The 19,731-nt window shown below is 41.2% G+C and overlaps 1 protein-coding gene across 1 annotated transcript in view; it reads left to right on the top strand.

Moving 5' to 3' along the window:
• The window catches only part of PTGER3 (prostaglandin E receptor 3), a 242,356-nt gene extending 229,933 nt beyond the window's left edge, over nucleotides 1–12,423 (top strand). Inside the window, exon 2 of the mRNA XM_086953857.1 lies at nucleotides 9,993–12,423. Coding sequence (XP_086809983.1) covers nucleotides 9,993–10,277 — 285 coding nt within the window. The 3' untranslated portion in view covers nucleotides 10,278–12,423. The remainder of the gene's footprint in view (nucleotides 1–9,992) is intronic.
• The last annotated feature ends 7,308 nt before the right edge of the window (nucleotides 12,424–19,731 follow it).

Raw genomic sequence — 19,731 nt, 5'->3', positions numbered from 1 at the left:
CTGCCCGTGTGCACACATAAGAATACATCTTATGTCTTCTGTGCAGGAGGCAGCCGCATTATCATGTAAGTGCTAGGGAGAGCGAGTGGTAGGGAGGAGGGGGGGGTTGTGTGTCAATGAGCACGCACACGCAATGTGCACTTGTTATTTACAAGCCCCACGGTCTTGAGGAAAGTGGCTAATAGCGTTAGACGAAACTAGACAACTAGTAAATTATCGCGCATTCCGACTCTCTTATTTTCTTCAATGGCGTCCAACTCCGCAATGAACAAGCTCGTGCAGGAAGCAAAGCTGTCTCACTCTCACACACATAACAAGTCATGTCTGCGCAGTCTCGATTTCTGGTCTGACTCTTTCTGTGGGCCACTCCTTTTCCAACTCGTCACAGGGTATGGTCCCACCCACATCCTGTAACGAGTTAGGTAGGGAGGGGTGACAATGCTCTCTCTACTCCCTGATTGACGTGAAAGCTTGTCGAAACCGGGCTTGTTAGGTCTGGCCTATGCAACGCGCATGCGCTGCATAGGAAAGGGACCTTAAGTCATCGGCACAGCTTTCCCTGCAAAAACGTGCACGCGTTGCATTACTTCCAATGGCAACGCATGCACGTCTGGTGATTACCTCGCGGGAGCGAGAAGCTGGCGCCATATAGCAACAAATATCGTGCCTTGTCCCTAGCTCCCGCAAGGGAATCGCGCCCCCTCCTCTCGCCCCTCCCCCTGCTGCTCCACGAGGTGCGCGACTTGTGCTTGTTTCATCCCTCTTACAGCCGACTAAGCGCATTCCTTTTCCGATGTCATATGGATCGTGTCAACTGGGGCAGCCCAACCGCCCAGAAATTCTGCTAAAGTAAAGCTCATTGGCACCCTGCGAACGTGAATAGAGTGACGTTTCTCCAAACACATTTACACTTCTTTTTACATAAAAAAACATTGCAAACTATGTATTGAATTCCGGCTGTGGTTAACATATATTCCACATTCCGAGCACCCTGCCTGTCCCTCTGCAGTATTTTGGAAGCAAAGATGCCAACAGTAGCTATATGTCCCTTTAATCTTCCACACAATTATAATATAAAGTCATAAACTCTCAACGGAGAGATGAAAAGTTGCTGTAGAAGTTTCTCAACGGATAAAATCCAAAAACCCATAAAGCATAAAGTTGTTAAACAACATCATATCAAAACAACTTTACAGTTGAATAACTGTCCCAACGGGTGGGATAATCCTCGCCTCCGTGTCCTTCATAGAATCTAAAATTTTTGTCGCGATAGCTAGAAAATTTTGTATTCTATCGCAGGACAGGAGGCTTCTGATTATGCTAGTTCTAAGCTCATCAATCACAGCATCAGAAACATGAGGAATAGGTTTGTAATAAAATATTTTAAACATTGAGTCTGACGACTAATCAGCTGCTTTAAGAATGTCCTCTAAGCGGGACCCTAGTAAATAGGCCTTAGAAGCCATAGTTCCTCTAGCGGAGTGAGCACCATAAACAGAAACATCAATGCCAGATTCAGACATAATCCACCAGACCCACCTAGCTAGAGTAGCAGCAGCAACTGGTTTGAATGGTTTTTGAACAGAAATCAACAACTGACCCAAAGGGTCCACCCTGTGAGAAATAGTACGTTCTTCATACACTTTTAAAACACATAGCTTGTTATTGTGAGGAAAAGCGGGGTACTCCACCAACCTAGACATGGTCTTAGTCCTTCTCGTGATAATGAAGGAGACTCCCTGTGGTGAGAACATCCTACTAGCTAGGTCTAAGGCTCTGACATCCGACACCCTTCGACATGAAATAAGACAGAGCAACATAGTAAGCTTGGCAGAAAGCTGCTTCAAGGAAATATCAACATTGTTGGGCCAGGATTCTAAAAGAGTGAGAACTTTAGTAACATCCCATAATGTGGAATACCTAGGCCGAGGGGGGTTAGCCACCCAGACGCCTTTAAGTAATTTACTGACCAGGGGATGCATTCCCACAGGTCATCCTCCAGCAACTGTAACATAATTTGGTTCTGCACCAGGAGAAATTCTTTGCTCCTATGCTCACCCTTACAGATTTCCCATCAACCTGCAGGGTTATAAAAGTTAATGGGAATCTACTTTAGCTTTACATCTTATTGATTGAGTTTGGCAATATCCATACTGCTCTATAAATATTTTGTCTGCTTAACATAGTTGGCCCTCATCATGCTAAAGATCGCCACAGAGTCCTGGAAGGCTGCTGACTTCATGCTGTCAATGAGCACACTGTGCAAGATATGGGGTGAGACCACTGGGGTCTTCAGCTCACCTATCAATGGATACCATCACTACCTCCTTCCCTTTAAGGTCTGGCTTACACAGAAAATTTGCTGGACAGTTTGGACACCTTAAGTCTTACCCGGTCATTTAAAAATCTTCACTTGTGGGTTTTATCCCCATAGTCCAAGCAGTCATCGTCTGTCTTGCTTGACATAGCATGGAAATGCTTTTCTGGCCTACCACTAGGTTTAGGACCATTCCTCTGGGTTTCTTTCAAACCTGGAATTCAGGGATCCCTCATATGGTTGAGAGCCCAGACATTTGCACCTGCAGCCATCAGCTTGAGGTCTGCAACCTGTTTGAACGCAATCAACTGCTATAGAAAAGGAGGGCTACCCTCCAAAAGTTGGTCAGCTAAGATTGTGCAGCTTACCAGTGGTCATTGCTTTCATAGTTATCCATACTTTCAAAATCTTGATAGACTTATATATCCAAGAATCATATAATTTTTTGCATCTTTTTCTCCTGTAAGTTGATTTGGTATTGGTAAGTGTTATGACCAAACTACCTCACCAATGTAACTTTAATATTCTCCTACTATTGCCTCTATATACTATATCCAACTCCAATACAACTTCTCAACTGCTGATATGTAAACAGCGAACCCCTTGTCAAGTCAAACACCCCCTTTATTACATATACGTTCCCCCAATGTAGCCCATAGTGCAACGTACATCGTAATAAAAAGGTTTTACATGTACTTTTAAGTATTACATGTTCTGGTAGTGAAAAACCCCTAAATTCCTGTTCTCTACTTTATGGACTATTATACATTATTACAATTCATAAGCGCTAAAGTTTGATTAGGAACAGGTAGAAATATCATGTTTGGACTTTATGAATTGTAATTTAAAAACCTCTTTAATGGTAAAGTCAGATTTTAAGTTATACTTTTGAAAATACCACTTTTATAAAGTTGGCATTTTCCTACCTCAACTATTTGGTGCCTGCAGCCTGTTCCTAGGTCACATGACTGGGTGTAATTGCCACTTTGATTTTGTTTAGACTGCCACATAGTAGAGTGATTAAATGTGTGTGGATGGGCCATCAACTAAAAGGAGGGGGCGGAGCTGGGCATAGCCATGCTTGCAAAAGAATAGGCTGTACTGTGCCTTCAAACAAAAGGTTTATCACCTGTGCATTGTTCATCTAGTCAGCTTGAAGCCAGGGCAGGGGAAGATGGTAATGTCAAGTACTTTAAAGGGAATTATCTAGAAATATTCCAGTTTCAAAGGAGGCACCAGGTATAAGAATAGCACAATAGACCCACTCTCCAGTTCACTTTCTGGACATGCTGAAGATAAAGAAGATCTCACAGAGGACAGCTTGCTGATGTGGCCTGCTATGTACTCAAAATGACTGATTTGTTGCATTGCTGATTTGCTGAATATGAAATGACTGTTTTGCTACCTGGAACCTGCCTTAAACCTTCAGGGCCAACCTTGCTGCTTGAGCCCTTTTCCACTGCTTGAACCAATGACTACCAGAGAGACTGCACGGACTAGTTGACTGGCCTCCTGATGAGAGCCTCAGGGACAGAACAGGCTCCAACCATCTTGAACCTGCACCTAGACACTATCCAGACTGAGGCACCAAGGTCTGGATTTTGGCTTTTAGGCACCTTTAGCACCACCACCAAGGGTGAAGGACTGGTGCGCCACCCCTTTGGGAAGTAGTGTCTCACCTGTCCTTGACCTTTGGTGGTGGTGCTAAAGGTGCCCAAAAGATAAAGTCCAAACCTTGGAACCTGAATAATGTTGGCTAAAAACTGCTCTGAGATCCAATAGGAGTCCGGGACCAACCTACTCATCTATTTTCCCAAGGTGCATCACCGGTCAAACTGAATTTTGTGGCAGCCCCCGCTACGTTTTTCTCTGAAGCAGCAAATACTGTTCAGCAGTCCTTCACCCAAGGGGTCTCTCGCCTTGTGGAACTCTCAATGGCTAAAGCCTCCAGCCTCATCATACTGGATATTTTTGACTCCCCCCAAAAAGTCCAAATGAAGAAATCTTCACTGCGACTTTGTCCTACGGCTCCCCGACATCATCACTCCCTCTTCAGACACTTCCTGCAGCCTTGCCCCGCTGAACTCCATTTTTCTAAATTGGGGTTGGATTTTTCATATGTTATGTTTTCACTTTATTACTGTTTGTGTGCTGTATTCATACATTATCCAGTGCCTCTAAGTTAAGTCTGACTGCTTTTGTGGCAAGCTAAACGAGGGTTAAGCACAGGTTAGTTTAGTTCACTGTGACAGGGATTGTGGTTGTTGCTTGAGCAGGGCTAACACCCTATTCAACCAACAACCCCATTTCTCACAGGAATGATTAAGAAAGAAATTGCAATAGTTGAAGAGACCTTAGAGTCAAATAGGAACTCTGGTGCTGGTACACGGGAGGCTGAGGTGGTAATAGACCAGGTGGAGAATGGGTCTGATGTTCATGCTAGTTCTTGTGTACCAAGAAAATCAGTGAACGCTTGTGTTTTGGAAGAAAGCTTGGAAATCACTGAGGCCCAGCCTTCCCATAAGCCCAGTTTGCTGCCCACTAAAAAAACTAAAGTGGGGAGCTCATGTACTTCACAAGGGGCAGGTACTAATGGCCTAAAAGTGGAGGGTCAAGGTGGGTCCAAGCAGTAGGACCTCAAGGTCTGCCAACCTTTTATTATTGAGAAAGTTACTGATTTTATGAAATCTTTTTTAGGGTAAGTTACAGATTTTATGGAGCAGGTTGAGAGTACATGTTGAGAATGAAATACAGTGTGGGTTTCAGAGGAAGTTGGAGTGTTTACATAGAAATGCAGCAAACAGTGGCATTGCTTACTATTACCTGCTGTCTCGGGCGGCAACAGAAAGGCCCCTGCTCCTCAATGCGTTTTCCGCCAGGCGGCAAACAGAGGACATGCTTGCCAGCACCCCCTCGCTCTTCACTGCGGCCACCATAGGGCAAACGCAGAGACTGCCACTGGTGCCCATAGGGCTAACTACGCCACTGGCAGCAAAGTCCATACAGAAAGAGCTATCAGGTTAATCAATGGTGCAAACTAAAGGCAAGATGTGATAACCCTCAGGACTCCAGTAGGTTGGAAAGATCTATGACCAGATCCACTGATGCCTTTCAGATGGGAGGGAGGAGGAGACATATGGAAGTCCCTAGCAAGCCCAGTATGGGTATGGAGGCTAAACAGAGACCAGCTATTCAGGGTGACTGACCAGTCAGACTGGATTTGCTCATAAAGCAACCACATATGTTGCTGTTCTGGCAAATGTGTCAAGGTTCTAACTTTCAAGGAGGAAAGTTGGGATCACCTAAAAGATAGCACCATGTATTCGGTAGGAAATAGAGTGGGCATTCGTAGCAGATTTTACTCTGATATTATAATGACTCACAGATTCCCTAGGTAGGCAGAATAGAGAAAGTCTAAAATGGGGAGAGTGCAATTTTGCCCCAGTGTTAGTTACATTTCTACATTCAGGACTAGGTGTAAGCAGTATGAAAACATTGGAATCAAAGTTAAACCCCCTCATGGCAGGGAAAAGGGATCCACAAAGAGTTGAGGCTGCGGATGGGTCAAGGACAGCTGATGTATTTCACCTGGGTACTCCAATGGATTCCCTTTGCTTGATGCTAATGCAACATTTGAGGGAGTAGCCATAAATTGTATGAGCCAGGAAGCACAGTACAGGGAGTCTTGTACAGAGTGGTGTGGGGATGAATACAGTATGCTAGGTAACATGATAAATGAGCCCAAGGACATTCTGAACATAGGTTTGTAGAGGTGCTTAGGTGGAACAGAAGGAGGGGTCCAGCACAAGATGGAGGAAAAACTGGTCAGTAGCACCGGTTTTCTGCTTAGTAAGGTGGATAACAAATATTGGTATTCTTTTGTAGAACATTTTGCAGTTCTTTGTCTACAGGAGACCTGGACTAACCTGACACCATTTTGAAATGATTTTGTTACCTATCACACAGCTGCACAACCGTGTCCCGTCGGTCACCCCAAGGGGGGGCGGGGGGGTCTGTACTTTGATTCATGGGAATCTGAACGAAAAGGTGTTTTTTTAAATATGTTGATTTGCCCTTCTACCAAGTTATTAGACTAAAGTTTGATAGGGTTCATAGAGTGGTTCTTTTTTATTGTTATTGTTATAATAATAATGTTATAATAATCTCTTCAATCAGGACAGAAGTTGGGTGCTAGCTGGGTTGCATAAAGAGCAAAAGGCGTTGTGTCTAAATTAGAATATGAGATTCACATTCTTCGTGGAAGGGACTTTAACTCCCACTTGTGTCCATTACAGGCCAAAGTAGTCCGTGACATTGTGGATTCTAATGATGAGGGGCAAACACATTTTACCCATGATACTTATGAGGAAGAACTCAATAGGTGTTTATGAAGATACAACTTGGCTTTTGGCAATGTAATAGTTGATCCCCTGAGGGAAATAGGTTCCACATTTATTGGATCTGTCATCTGGTCCCAATCTGTTATTGTACTTATCTATAAAAGGGGTAATTAAGGTGAGATTTGGTGCTACCATCATATTTCACTATTAGATTCCCTGCTGAAGATTACCAGGAGAATCTCAGTATTTAGGTTTGAAACATGGGCAGAGGAATATATTATGTTCTTATTCATACAATATGGTTTTAAAAGGGGGATTATCACAGTTTAGCAGCACCTAAATCTTACACTTTTAATCTATAAATATACAGTGGTAAAAAAGGGAAATCTGTGTATGGATTCATTGATCTATCTAGCTCTTTTGATACGCTATTCACTGCAAATTGTGTTCCATGATGACTGCCTATAAATTAATATGCTAAAAAACATCCATTCAGGTTTTATGTCAAGAGTTAGATACAGGAAACATGGAGAGTGCATGGAGCCTTTTGGTATTGGCAGGGGGCGTGAGGCACGGCTGTGTCTTGACTACCTTTCTTTTCACAATTTACATCAATGGATTAGAAGGAGTGCTTTTAATGAAGTGTAGAGCACTTCCGTAGATTTTTCACTTCTCTGTGTCTGCCCTCCTGTTTGCAGATGGTGGGGTGCTTCTGGCTCAAACCCTGATGGCCCACCAGAAAGCTCTTTGCAGCTTTAAAATCCAGGGGCATATTACCAACAACTATCGATAATTATCGCTGTGTTGGCTTAGCGGGAATATTTCTATTGCCGCCCTTCACCTGTTTCTATCGCTGAGATACCTTGCTATTAGCAAGGTTTATCTCAGGAGCGAAAAAAACAGACGAAATGTGTGAATATCGCTGTCAATACAGCGATATTCAGGCATTACCGTGACAATGCTCTTAGCCATGTTATCCACCTCTCATTGGATAACATGGCTAAGAACTGGTCAGGGCAGCTAGGCGTTAGCTTTTGGAGATATTTGCGCTTAGCGCGAATATTTCCAAAACTACGCCTGTGTTGATCATAGGCGATAGCGATTGCAGCAACTGTTTCCAGTCGCTGACATTTTGGCACGCCCACTTTGCATGTCATTAGTGATAATTATCGCTGACATGCAAAGTGGGCCCCTAAATGCCCGCTATCGCCTGCAAGCTGTCACTAACTGGTGTTAGCGACAGCTTGGTAATAGGGCGATAAAATTATTGCCGCATTAGCGGGAAAAAGTCCAGCTAAAGCGGCGATAATGGCCCTTGGCAATATGCCCCCCAGTTTTTATTTAAAGGTTAACCTGACAAAATCTTTTATCATGTACAGGGGACCTCTGCGATATATACATCACCCAATAGTTTGAATCGTCCTAATCTAAGCGTCATTCCCGTCCTTTGTGTATTGATAGGGTGAAATTTGATGCAAAAGGTGTGTGGCATATCCTGGTTCAGTCTAGACAACACCAATTTGAAAAATGACTGAGGGGTGTCGATACATTTGCTTAGAAACTGGTAAAAAAAAAGCCTATAAAGGAAACATTTCATAAATACACAGCAAAATGTGTTAGCATGGCCTTGTTTGGGGCTGGTGTGTGGATTATTCAAAGATCACCCCTCTCCAGATGACAGAAAATAGGGTTTTAAGGAAATTTATTTTAGTTCCCCATGTGACTTCTTCGTATTTGATATATCGGTAGGTGGGCCTAAGTTTCATTGAAGATTTGATTCAGATTTGTTCATTGCTATTCTGGTCTGGACCCAAGAGGAGGCATCTTTGAATAGGGCTCCTTTCCGAGAGTGTCTCTCTCTTGATTATGCTCATAATATTCTTTAAAAGCTTTATACATCAGTTTGGGCAGACCAGATTTATTCCACAACCCCATGACGCTCCAAGGGATTAGTAGAGAAAAGCTTAAACGCATGGGGCTAAGAAGGCTTGAGGCTGGCAGGATGAGAAGCAAGAACTGGAAATCTCGAGGGTAGATTTACAAGCCTCTTGCGACACATTTGCGCCGCCGTTTCGCCACTTCTGTGACGCAGCAGCAGCATAAACCATGCACCACGTTGTGACTTATTTACAACGTGACGCATCTAGGCAGATGCGTTACATTGTAAAGCACTGTGCCACATGAGACCTGCATTCACTGATTCAGTTTTACGACGCCACTGCGTCAAAGCCTTACACCTGCTTGAAACTGGCGTAAGGAGTGGGTCACCACGCTAAGTATGGGTGGGCCCTGAGCATTGCTGGAGTTGCGTCGTGCTTGCGACACGACTCCAGCAATGTGCGGCCCTTACGCCACAAGATGCGACAGGCATCTGCCTATCATTGCACCACAGTGTGCTGCATTGTAAATGCGATGCATCCGTGGTGGCGCTAGGGGAGAATTGTGTGTCGCACCTATTCTAGGTGCATCCCTGCTGATTTGCAGAGATGCTCCAGTCCTGGTAAATATGCCCCATAGGTATTTTGTCTATTGAGAACATGATCACTACTGAGGACTGCAACTTTATCTGGTGTGGCTAAACAATGATTTCAATACGTTTCTATAGACCCAATCAAACCTGATTCATATCGTGGCATTATTACATAAAATGAATGACTTGTCATGCACTCATATCCGTAGTCCCTGTGATGGAAAGTCACAATGCACTTTATTCTTCTTTGTAAGTTTTAATGGGGGCTAGAAAAAGGATTTTCAAACCATTTATGCTTAAACATTTTTTTTAATTGTAGGGCCGCCCTTACTTATTTATTTTTTTTGGGCCTTGAGTCTAATGAGATCTGCTCAGTTGTGGTGGTGTATAGTTAAGTGGTGCTATATGTACGAATGGGTTTGGAGAAGTATGTTATGGTGTGTTGTTTTGATGGTATGCTGTGGTCATTAGTTTTTTATGGCTACAAATTTGATCTAATGTGTATCTGATATGAGAATTATAAAGATTGTACTTCCATCAGGATATAGTTACCCCTCAGTGACTAAGTAATAGAGCACCATGAGTTATGGAGTTGACAGCTCATGTGGTTGCGAGTGTGTGTTGAGGGGGGAAGCATAATTTCTGTTATGTGCCATCTACCAATATGATAATTTCATGATGCAAATATATGGTTCTTGATTGGCGGGCCATTCTATCATATATCGTTTTTAACCTATTTTATATGGGGCTCTGTATCTGTATTATATAATGTTTTGCTCTTTTAACTTTTATGGTATTTCAGATGAATATCGAATAAAGTTTTATTGATTGATTGATATGATCTTTTTTGTGCTTTTTCTTGCAGGTAATAATGCTGAAAATGATAACTAACCATAAGTCTGCTGAGCATTGCAAGACATCCTACACCACGCAAAGCGAGGAACTCCAGAAAGAGTGCAACTTTTTCTTGACAGCTGTCCGCTTGGCTTCTCTCAATCAAATCTTGGATCCTTGGGTTTATCTTCTGCTGAGGAAGATCCTTCTCCAAAAGTTTTGTCAGGTTGCAAATGCTGTCTCCAGCTGCTCGAACGATGGACCCAAAGCTCAGGCTATGATTTTAGCCACTGAAATAAGACAGGCGGAAACATGAAATAGAAACTTCCTAAGATAAACATTTTCTGCAAACATGGTCATTATCCTTGACAACTCTCGTCCTAAGAATAACTGTGAATTTAGGCACAAATGGAATTCTCGCCAGAAGGCTATTTGAGGAAATCAAAGAGGAAAAGGCTGAGGACCCTGTGACTTGATAGGGAATAGATTTTGGTTGGAAGCTTACAAAAGTATTTTGAATTACCACCCAAGTACTTGAAATTCTATTTTAACCATCCAATCCTTGTTATTCTATTTATTATTACCTCTCCCTGTGTCTAAGTCTTCCCTTAGCCACTTTCCTCTCTTGTCTTTGCTTAGAGCTGCCCATAACAACATAAAATGTTTGAGAATACTGGACCGGTAAATTATCTCCTTTGGCATCGGAGGTGGCATCCGATAAGGCTACAAGCTTCAACCTCCTAACGCCCTGGCATGTATCCAGTCAGAGCAGGGTGTTTTCGGAACACAAGAACATTGTACCTACAGTTAGACTGTAGAATACTGTTTCTCTTGAAAGCAGGTACATGTAGTGACTTCAACACCAACTTCATAAAGTTTCTTCATATTGAAAATGACCAAGTAATGTTCCAAACACTTGCCATATATGATGCTTGACAAGAATTGGCTGCTGACGCGCAAAGATCTAAAACTGTTTTATTTTGAGATGGAACGCTGAAATGTGCATGATTGCTCTATGAGACCACGTTAGAGCCATAGCTGCATGCCAAATATAGGAGAGGATAGAGGGTCCTATATAAACATAAGGATGTATTTATGAGCCACCACCACATAAGAGCAAAACAAATCCTGATTATTCAGCACAATAAATGCAAGAACTTACTGCAGTGTTTCCAAACATCAGTGACTGTTTGGTGGTACTAACAGCATGATGCAGGAGAGCCGCCTGTATCTGATGACCCCTCCAGAAAGTACACCCTGATTGCATACACCGAAAAGATGGTAACTGACTCACAAAGTCCGTTTTCCCTGAATGTTATGTTTAATACATTTGCCATCCACACAAACAATCACTTTTGATGATCTCCCGCCTATTTCTACATCAGGCGATCAGAGGCACCATAAACCAGCAGAAATAAAACGTAAAACTATGTTTTTATGATATAAATGCCAGTTTTATGGCACCTGAAACAAACGGTCTGCATATCACCTGTTCTAAAACTGAAACGCATTCCATTTCTCATTTTTTAAGTTTTATAATATTTTCATTGCAAGAAAAGTATAGCAACATTGTAGCAAATTGCTAAAATCTGCGTAAAGGCTTTCTTGAGCCAGGATATTAAAATATTATTGTCAACGCTGAGATTGCCCAAATAATCTTGGTGTTTTATAAATGCTGCTGTTCACTTTTCTAACTGTGCTATTTATTTAAAAATGTTGCAGTTTTCAGGTCTCATCTCAAAGAACATACGTCCCAAGAGACCACAAATACTTGGAGAGAGGCCAAGTAAAAGGATGTATAGATGTGCGTGCCATTAAGTTATGTAACTATAAACAGCTGTAATTCAGCGCCAAGATATCCTTCTGAAGGAACGTGTGCTTTACAGATGCACAGGTTGTGTTATGATATATCGATATCTCTCTCACCTGTGCCTAATTTGTATCTGATAGACAGGCGGTGCCTCGGCACCCTAACACGTTTACAACATTTTAAGAAACTCTTGCATCTGTTACCATAGGGTTGGCCATGATGAGGTCAGGAGGGTACCATCAATGCCGGATTTTCAGGGTATCCTCATAAAAATAAACTAGCATTGTCAGTGGTTACCCTGAAAACCTGGGTTGGGCCATCCCTTCGTGGACCTACGTTGGACTCCTCTGCCATATCAACTTATTAAAAGTTGAAAGGTAATCCATGCATGCCAGAGCAGGCCTGATCTTAACAACGTGAAATACCTCCTCATTCCACCCCTTTCTATTGCACAAGGGATCAAAAAAGTAAAGCTCATTATCGTACATGACGCTGTCAAAATAAAGTTCTACTTTTCAGCAGGAACCCTGAGCATCCTTCCTGCTATTCCCTTCAGAAATCACTTGAGGCACATTTTGTAAAGAAGTGTCAATCGTTATTTTTTTTTGCCAATCTGTGATAGAATGTAGCACTTTGATCTTGTGTACGTTTTTAAAAATAAAAAAATGATAAAACCTGTAACATCATTTAAAAACTTTGCTAATGTCTGCATTGTGTGTGACTGATAACTGGCACACATTGTTTGAGTAACTGTTGACCTATTTGACATTGTACTGTGCCTTGAATACTGGAAACTTCCTCGTTATTTGGAATCTGTAAGATTTGTATTTTGCTTTTTACAAATCAACATATAGGGCCAATATTGACTTGCTTTAACTTTTAGAGGTTGAGCTTCAACAAGGTTTGACCAAAAGTAAGCATATAAAAAGCAAAGAGATACTGCTGGCCAAAGTAGTCTAACCAATGGCTATATCAGATTTTTTAAGATTCTTTCTTTTCTGCATTGAGTATTGTAGATTTGGACGTGGATATCTTATACATAACATAATTGACTATCTGTGCATGCTTATATATAGGTTAAAAAATCAGAATCTTTTTACAAATGTAGTTATATGTTTTAAGAAAGATTTCTCTTGAATGAAGTCCTCTAAAACATATTACTTTTTTTGGAAAATGCATGTAAAGCCTAATCTATTGAAAATGAATGCAAAAACTGTTTACAGCACTCCAGTAGGCCTTGCATGACGTGCAACCACTTGCCTAATTTTGAACGAAGGAACGCGCCTAAGAAATAGGCAAACTATTACATTGCTAAAATCGCTGTGACTCTGTATTCACCATTGAAAAACCCAACAACTTTATTTGTTTAGCATTGCGCCCAACTCAGTGCGCAGCTCGCCAAGTGAGTCTTACAGAAATTATGTTCTTGCTTTGTTGATTTCCTATAGGCAAGTCATGTGATTTTTGCTGTCTGTTTCTAGGGATCCCATCCACTACAATGTGCAGCAGATTAATTATGATCAGTTAAGTAACACAGAACCCTCACAATCTGTTGTCAGGGCTTCCGTTCTGGACTCAAAGAACAAGCTTTAGGATTGTGGTGCAATGAGAATGTTAAGCTTTGTGGGAGCCAGGAAACCGTTTTTGTGAAAGCTATGTCAGCTTTCACAATGCCTTAAGTATCAGGTACACAGAGTTAAACTAGTTTCTGTATGAATTACCTTAGCTTACCCTTGAAAGTTTGGCCCAAGCAACAAAGTATCCAAGAGAAGAAGTGACTGTGCTGTGTCTACAACAGCTTATCAAAGGATGTTACAATTAAGAAATACAAAAAATGGGCTTGTTAAAAGACAACATAGGCAATAAACACCTGAAAAAACACATACTTAGAAAAATGGATACCAAAGTTCAAAAGTGCATTTGTTAAAATTGCCAGAGAATCTAATGAGACAAACAAATCCAAAGTAATTCAATAGATGCAAAAGACCAAATTGTGACATATCAATAACGAAGGACACGCAAGATCACAGTCCAAATAATCACGTTGATCAGTCCTTTAAAGTACTAATTGACGCTGTGGTCCTGACTAGGTACTTCATTCGATTTCCTTATTGAACATGGATACCTTAGCCAAGGGCTTATCATGGCAATGACCGACCAGGCAGAGCAATGCAATGATCATCACAGTGGTTTCTACCCCAGCGTCACTTTGTTCTTCATAGCAAATACTCAATTCCTGCTCTCGTCAGCAGTATGAACCCTACATTTTGCCTGCAGGATAAATTCCAGCCTGCTATTCCAGGCATACAGCCAAGCAATCATTGTTGGCTTCCCAAGGAAAAGGAATTGTTCCAGAGTTTTGATGACACCTACTTCTTCTTTATGGATAGATACTGTAACGTTTGAAAAAGTTGCAAAAAGATGAAACACGTGTCGGCTGCCAGCACAACACATGAATGGCATGTCAACCAAGACTTGTTGGACTGTTAAGTCGCAACCTATGAACTGTTAACCAAGAATTGTGGGGCTGTGTGTAGTTTATTTTCAATAAAAACTCTTCCATCTTGAAATCTACTTTGAATGACTGATCAATGCAATTATCTGGACTGTGATCTTGAGTGTGCTTCAGTATCGATGTGCCCCAATTTGTTATTGGGAACCTTTGGCTCACAATCAACATACGTCTTATTTGTTGTAGGGCAAAAGGATACTATATGAGCACCATTTCATTTGTAAGAATCATTTAAATGGGTGTTTTGTCCCTTTAATCCGTAACTTTATTATTGAGAATGTTCGATTTTATAAATCACTGTTACCAGTAGACATCAGGATGTGCAAAACACCAGTTCAGAATCATTCAGGACATTGAACCATACAGTCTCATTTAGTAAAGTGGTGCTTAATCCTGAGGAACCCACCAGACACCCTACAGACAGAAGGCTACCTCAAACATGGCTCAAATTTGTCACGTCCTTAGTTTAAAGCAACTCAATCAATCAACTTTATTTTGAATCAATGAACCATAAAAGTGCTCAGAGCAAAAACATTATAAATTCATAAAAGCTTGAATGAATCACCGCTCGTAAAAGTATAAATATAAAGATCTATTCCGGTCATGATACATCGATCGTCAAAGTGCTACCACAATACTAAGACCAAAACCAAAGAAACAAACTAAGCTATGCCCCCCAGATTATCTACATAATTTTCAAATCTTGGCAGCTCGAAACAACCCACTGAGATATGTGGGATAAGAATGCGCTTTTGCAATGGTTAAGAATATAAAAAAAATTAAAACAATAAAACCTAAATAGGTATCATTATGGTGGTGCATTTCTCCCAGCAATTCATCATTATCAAAAGGATTTGATTGATTCATCAAGCAATTCATAGAAGCACATAATCAAATACACAGCAATTGTTAAAAGTTAGGTACACTCATAAAAGTATTATACAATCAAACCTATTTGCACAACATGTTCAGGAGATGTGAAAAACATAAAATTAAGAGATCAACATGACATGAGATAAAGACATTACCAGTTTATGATGACAATTCTTTCCTTAAAAAATATTTGTGTTACTTAATATAAAAATGTCAATGCATGTCACTTTATAACAGTCTTTACCCGTATCGCTTTCTTATTGTAAAGGCAGTGGAACCCCTTAGAAAGTTCACAACTTCAGTACCGATGTCAATAGAAACTAATAAATACAGGTATCTAAAACTTTCTCTATAGGGACAGGGACGTTGCTTTCTCAATAGTTGGAGCAAACATCTTGCTCGTGGTGTTTTGTTAAGTGTACAAAAAATGTAGGGTGGTTTGTTTGGACGAATAATCACATGGGAATGGCATAAGCTTATCCGACCAATCTCGTTCCATGGAAAAGCTACCAAAAAGTGCACTCTGCCTAACCAAAACCTTGTGAGATAAAATCTATACTGCGGATTCATGATCAAATTTCAATAAAAATTGTAAGTGGTTGGTCAGAGGACTAACCACAACTGAACTCAACATTCCGTGGTACATCTGGGGCTGCTGATAACAAATACTAGCCCTAGCAAACAAAAAACGATCTAATAATGTCTCTTGCTTTAAGGGTCATATTTGTTTTTTTTCGAAAAAACATACATTTCAGATGGTAAAAGCAACTCAAATGTGTCAAAGCTCCGGTGATGCAATGTCAACACTGCAGGTCAAGTTATCTGATGCTGCTGATCCAAGGTTTTGAGCTTAGGTGCAGGTGACTTGATGACTCAGGGAACTAGGCAATGTTATGTGACAAAATATGATTGGATGTAGGTTGCTCTTGCAACAGCAACTGCCTACTTTTTTACTAGGCATGGCTCGACTCAAATGATGTCTCAATGTGTAGGAGTTTAGGTATTTGGAGTTCAAATTACAGGAATAAGCTAAAAAAAATCCCAGTGCATTTTTTAGATGTATTCAGTGCTAGTTTCAGTGAATATATCCTCAGGTTTAATCTCTGAGCAGCAATTATTTTAGGTCTTAGATTTTTTTCAATCCGACACTCAAGCTACTCAGGGCAAGTTCCTTTAGCAGGCAAGCTTCCTCCAGCAGGCAGACTTTTTTGAGTTCTTCTGCACCTAAGCATCTTAGTGCAAGTTCTTTCAGCAGGCAGGTTCGTCTGCAGAGAAGAGTCCAATTGTCTTTGTGGGCCAGCATTAGAAGCAAAGATCTTAGAAATAGCAGAATACATCTCTCTGGAAGACAAACCAGAATTTTCCTCAGCACCTCAACTTCATCCTTGTCCTTCCCAGTTCAGCCCCCTGAATAACTAAGAAAAACCTTTCCCCAGCTACCTCATAGCCTAGGTCCTGGGGGTGCAGGGATCTAGAAAATCTAGCTGCGCCCAATTTCTGTAAGGAGAAAGGTGCCAGTACCAAGGCAGCTTCTCCATTTTCTCCCATGATTTTTGTGTTAGCCCATAGGTCTCTGGGCTGAAGAGCAGAGTGATTAACATCAGTGAGATGCTGTGGGCTCCATTTACACGTGTTTAACCTAAGGTTGGAGTCTACAGAGACATTTTTTCATACCCATAGCTATTCGAATTTAACTGGGTTTGTCAATGATTGTTTCAGAGCTATTTACCAGTATCACACACATTGGGTTCTGATTACATTTGCCAAAGGCAGTATCACTTTTTTCAATGACTCCATCACTTTTTTTCTAGCAAGTTAACATTTTGTAATACAGGGCCTTTACTACCACTTCCTATGGATGCTTACTCCAGTAATATTTGCGCCCTTTAGTAAAATAAAACATGGATTTTTTAAGCAGAGGATTTGAGACAGGGCCTATGTAGTTGCCTTCATTCAGAGTATTCAGGAGATGGCAGATAATGACAATGCAAAAAACATGAAGCAAACTCACCAACCATTTGGAATTTCTCACAGCGTTAATATGCAAGTGGCCACCCTTTAGCTTTTGTAATTTCAAAATATCAGAGTAATGCTATAGTACAGACTCTGCCTCACATTATATATATAACTTTATTAACCAGAGACCAGTATCTCTACAACTTCTTAAAAATAACTGATCATTTTGGTCTGTTAGCTTATATTTTACAGAATCAATCCTTGAACGTCTTCTCCTGATTCCTTTCGCTTTTTAATAGCATTAAAATCGTTATCAAGATTTATTGTATTCTTAACTATAAACAAATTATATTGTTAAATCATGAGAAAAATTTAATCCCATGAGAATCTTGTATAAAATGTATCATATTATTTATAGCCACAAGAATTGGCATGAAAAGAGATCAAACATCAGATAACACACAGGTATTTATCCACTCAGCAATACACAGAAATATTTATTGGCCTAATTGCATAGCTCAATGACATGCATTGTGTTCTCTGTGTCGCTCAGCCATTTAATAAAGGGCTCGGGCCTCTTATAGGTGTTTAGCATATTTTCATTTTATTCCTCCAAATATATATTCTCCATTAAACTGGTGAATATTAGCAATTAAAACCATTGCACAACTCAAGGCAGGAAATGCCTTATTTAGAAATTAGTGGAGCTCCCACCGTGCCACACACATTGTTTCCCCAGTCTCATTTAAAGACAGGAGTGTCTCTGTGTTTCCAATGGCAGAGTGTTAGATGAATCTACCACTGGAAACCCTTGATCAGGCAACTCGTCCCCCACAGGGCAACCGGGTCAGTTGCCAAGCTCTATTACAGTCACTGACTTTCTCTGGCTTGGTATGCCATGAAAGGCTTCACAGAGCGAGGCAAGTTCAACTCTGCTCCTGACATGCAGGGCAAACATTCCCTTTGTATCCCTATAATTGGTTATTTGTTTTACTGAAACAAACTCCAGATTTGGGGGGATTGTTTGTTAAAAAAGAAATGTGTAGAGGGCCACAAAAATATGGACCTCCTCTTCCTTCTTCTTTGCTTTCAATGCATCCTTGCACCAGTGGATGCTCTGAAAGCACAAGGATCCCTACATGATCTCTGAATATGAACAACTATGGGGACCTAGGCTGGGTCCTACGTCATTGCAATGTACCCTCTGGTGTAGTTTGAATTGTGCATTGAAATCGAGTTCTAATGAAAAACTTGATTCAGTGGAAAAACCCGAGGGTGATAGTGATAGAAAACGGGTTATTGATGGGGGAGGTGGAGCAAAACCCCTACTCGAGCAGCAACCACAATCTTTGTAATGGTGAACCCCAAAAATCGCTAAATTGACCTGTGCTTTGGTACCTTGGCACTAAAGCAGTCAGGCTTATTTTAGAAGCAATTGGTAAAGTATTAGGGCAGCAGACAAATAATAAAAACGTGAAAACACAACACAAATCAAATCCCAAATTAATTTAGAAAAATGTAGAAGAATCTAATATATAGAAATGACATCAAAATTAATTAAATCCAATCAGCAGAACCAGAGTTATGATTTTTTCAAGTTTTTAGAGAAATCTTGCCCCCAAAAGATCAGAAAGCCAGGTTTAGGTTAGGTCCAATATTTATACCTGACCCCAGCATTTGAAGTGGCAGGACACACTGGTTACCTCCACATATGGTTCTGAATAGTGCTTCCCTTCATCTGCCAATTTTCCAAGAAGTCTGGGGTGACAAAAGAGTAAATAGTCTCAGGTTCATTAGTATGTGCTGGAGGCAAACCCTTTGAAATGTGAGTGGGAAGGGAGCAGCTCTACTCTCAACTATTCTGCCAACATCTATTCCCCTTTTGTCTCACTGCCTGGGAGGAATACGCAAAGCCCAACAGCTAAGCTATACATAATCATGTGCCCAGGAAAGTGGCAGCAGGCACCAAATGGTTACGGTGGGAAAATGCCAACTTTCTAAAAGTAAAGAGAACAATTGATGGACAGAATGCAGAACAATGCCATACATTCACCCCAGTACAGAGATCTGGGCCTAAATCCATATTTTTTTGCTCGCCATTCCAGTTTGGACCCAGCCACATGCAAATCAGTCTTGACCCTGCGCACAATGGGAACAGTCCAGCCCGAACTGCCAGGCCAGGTCCACCCTGGACTGGAAACAAGCATCCTAGGACCGGTTTCAGGTTTTCAGCCCTCATCAGCCAGGATAGCTTGACTCCAGTGGCATGGAGAGCACTGGACCCATGTCTGGGCATATCCGTCCCACTCAGGGTGACAAATGCAAAAAGAACAATTGATGGACAGAATGCAAATCAATGTCATACATTCACCCCAGTACAGAGATCTAACCTAAATCCATAGTTTTTTTGCTCACCATGCCATTCCAGTTTGGACCCAGCCTTATGCAAATCAGTCTTGACCTTGCACCCAATGAGAACAGTCCAGCCCGAACTTCAAGGCCTGGTCCTCCCTGGACTGGAAACAAGTATCATAGGACTGGTTTCGGGCTTTCGGCTCTCATCAGCCAGGATAGCTTGACTCTAGTGGCACGGAGAGCACGTGACCCACATCTGGACAT

This window comes from Lissotriton vulgaris, chromosome 1_1 (assembly GCF_964263255.1).
Source record: "Lissotriton vulgaris chromosome 1_1, aLisVul1.2, whole genome shotgun sequence".
In the NCBI taxonomy this organism is placed as follows: domain Eukaryota; kingdom Metazoa; phylum Chordata; class Amphibia; order Caudata; family Salamandridae; genus Lissotriton; species Lissotriton vulgaris.
The sequence above is the reverse complement of the archived record's forward strand: the minus strand, read 5'-3'. Positions and strand labels throughout refer to the sequence as shown.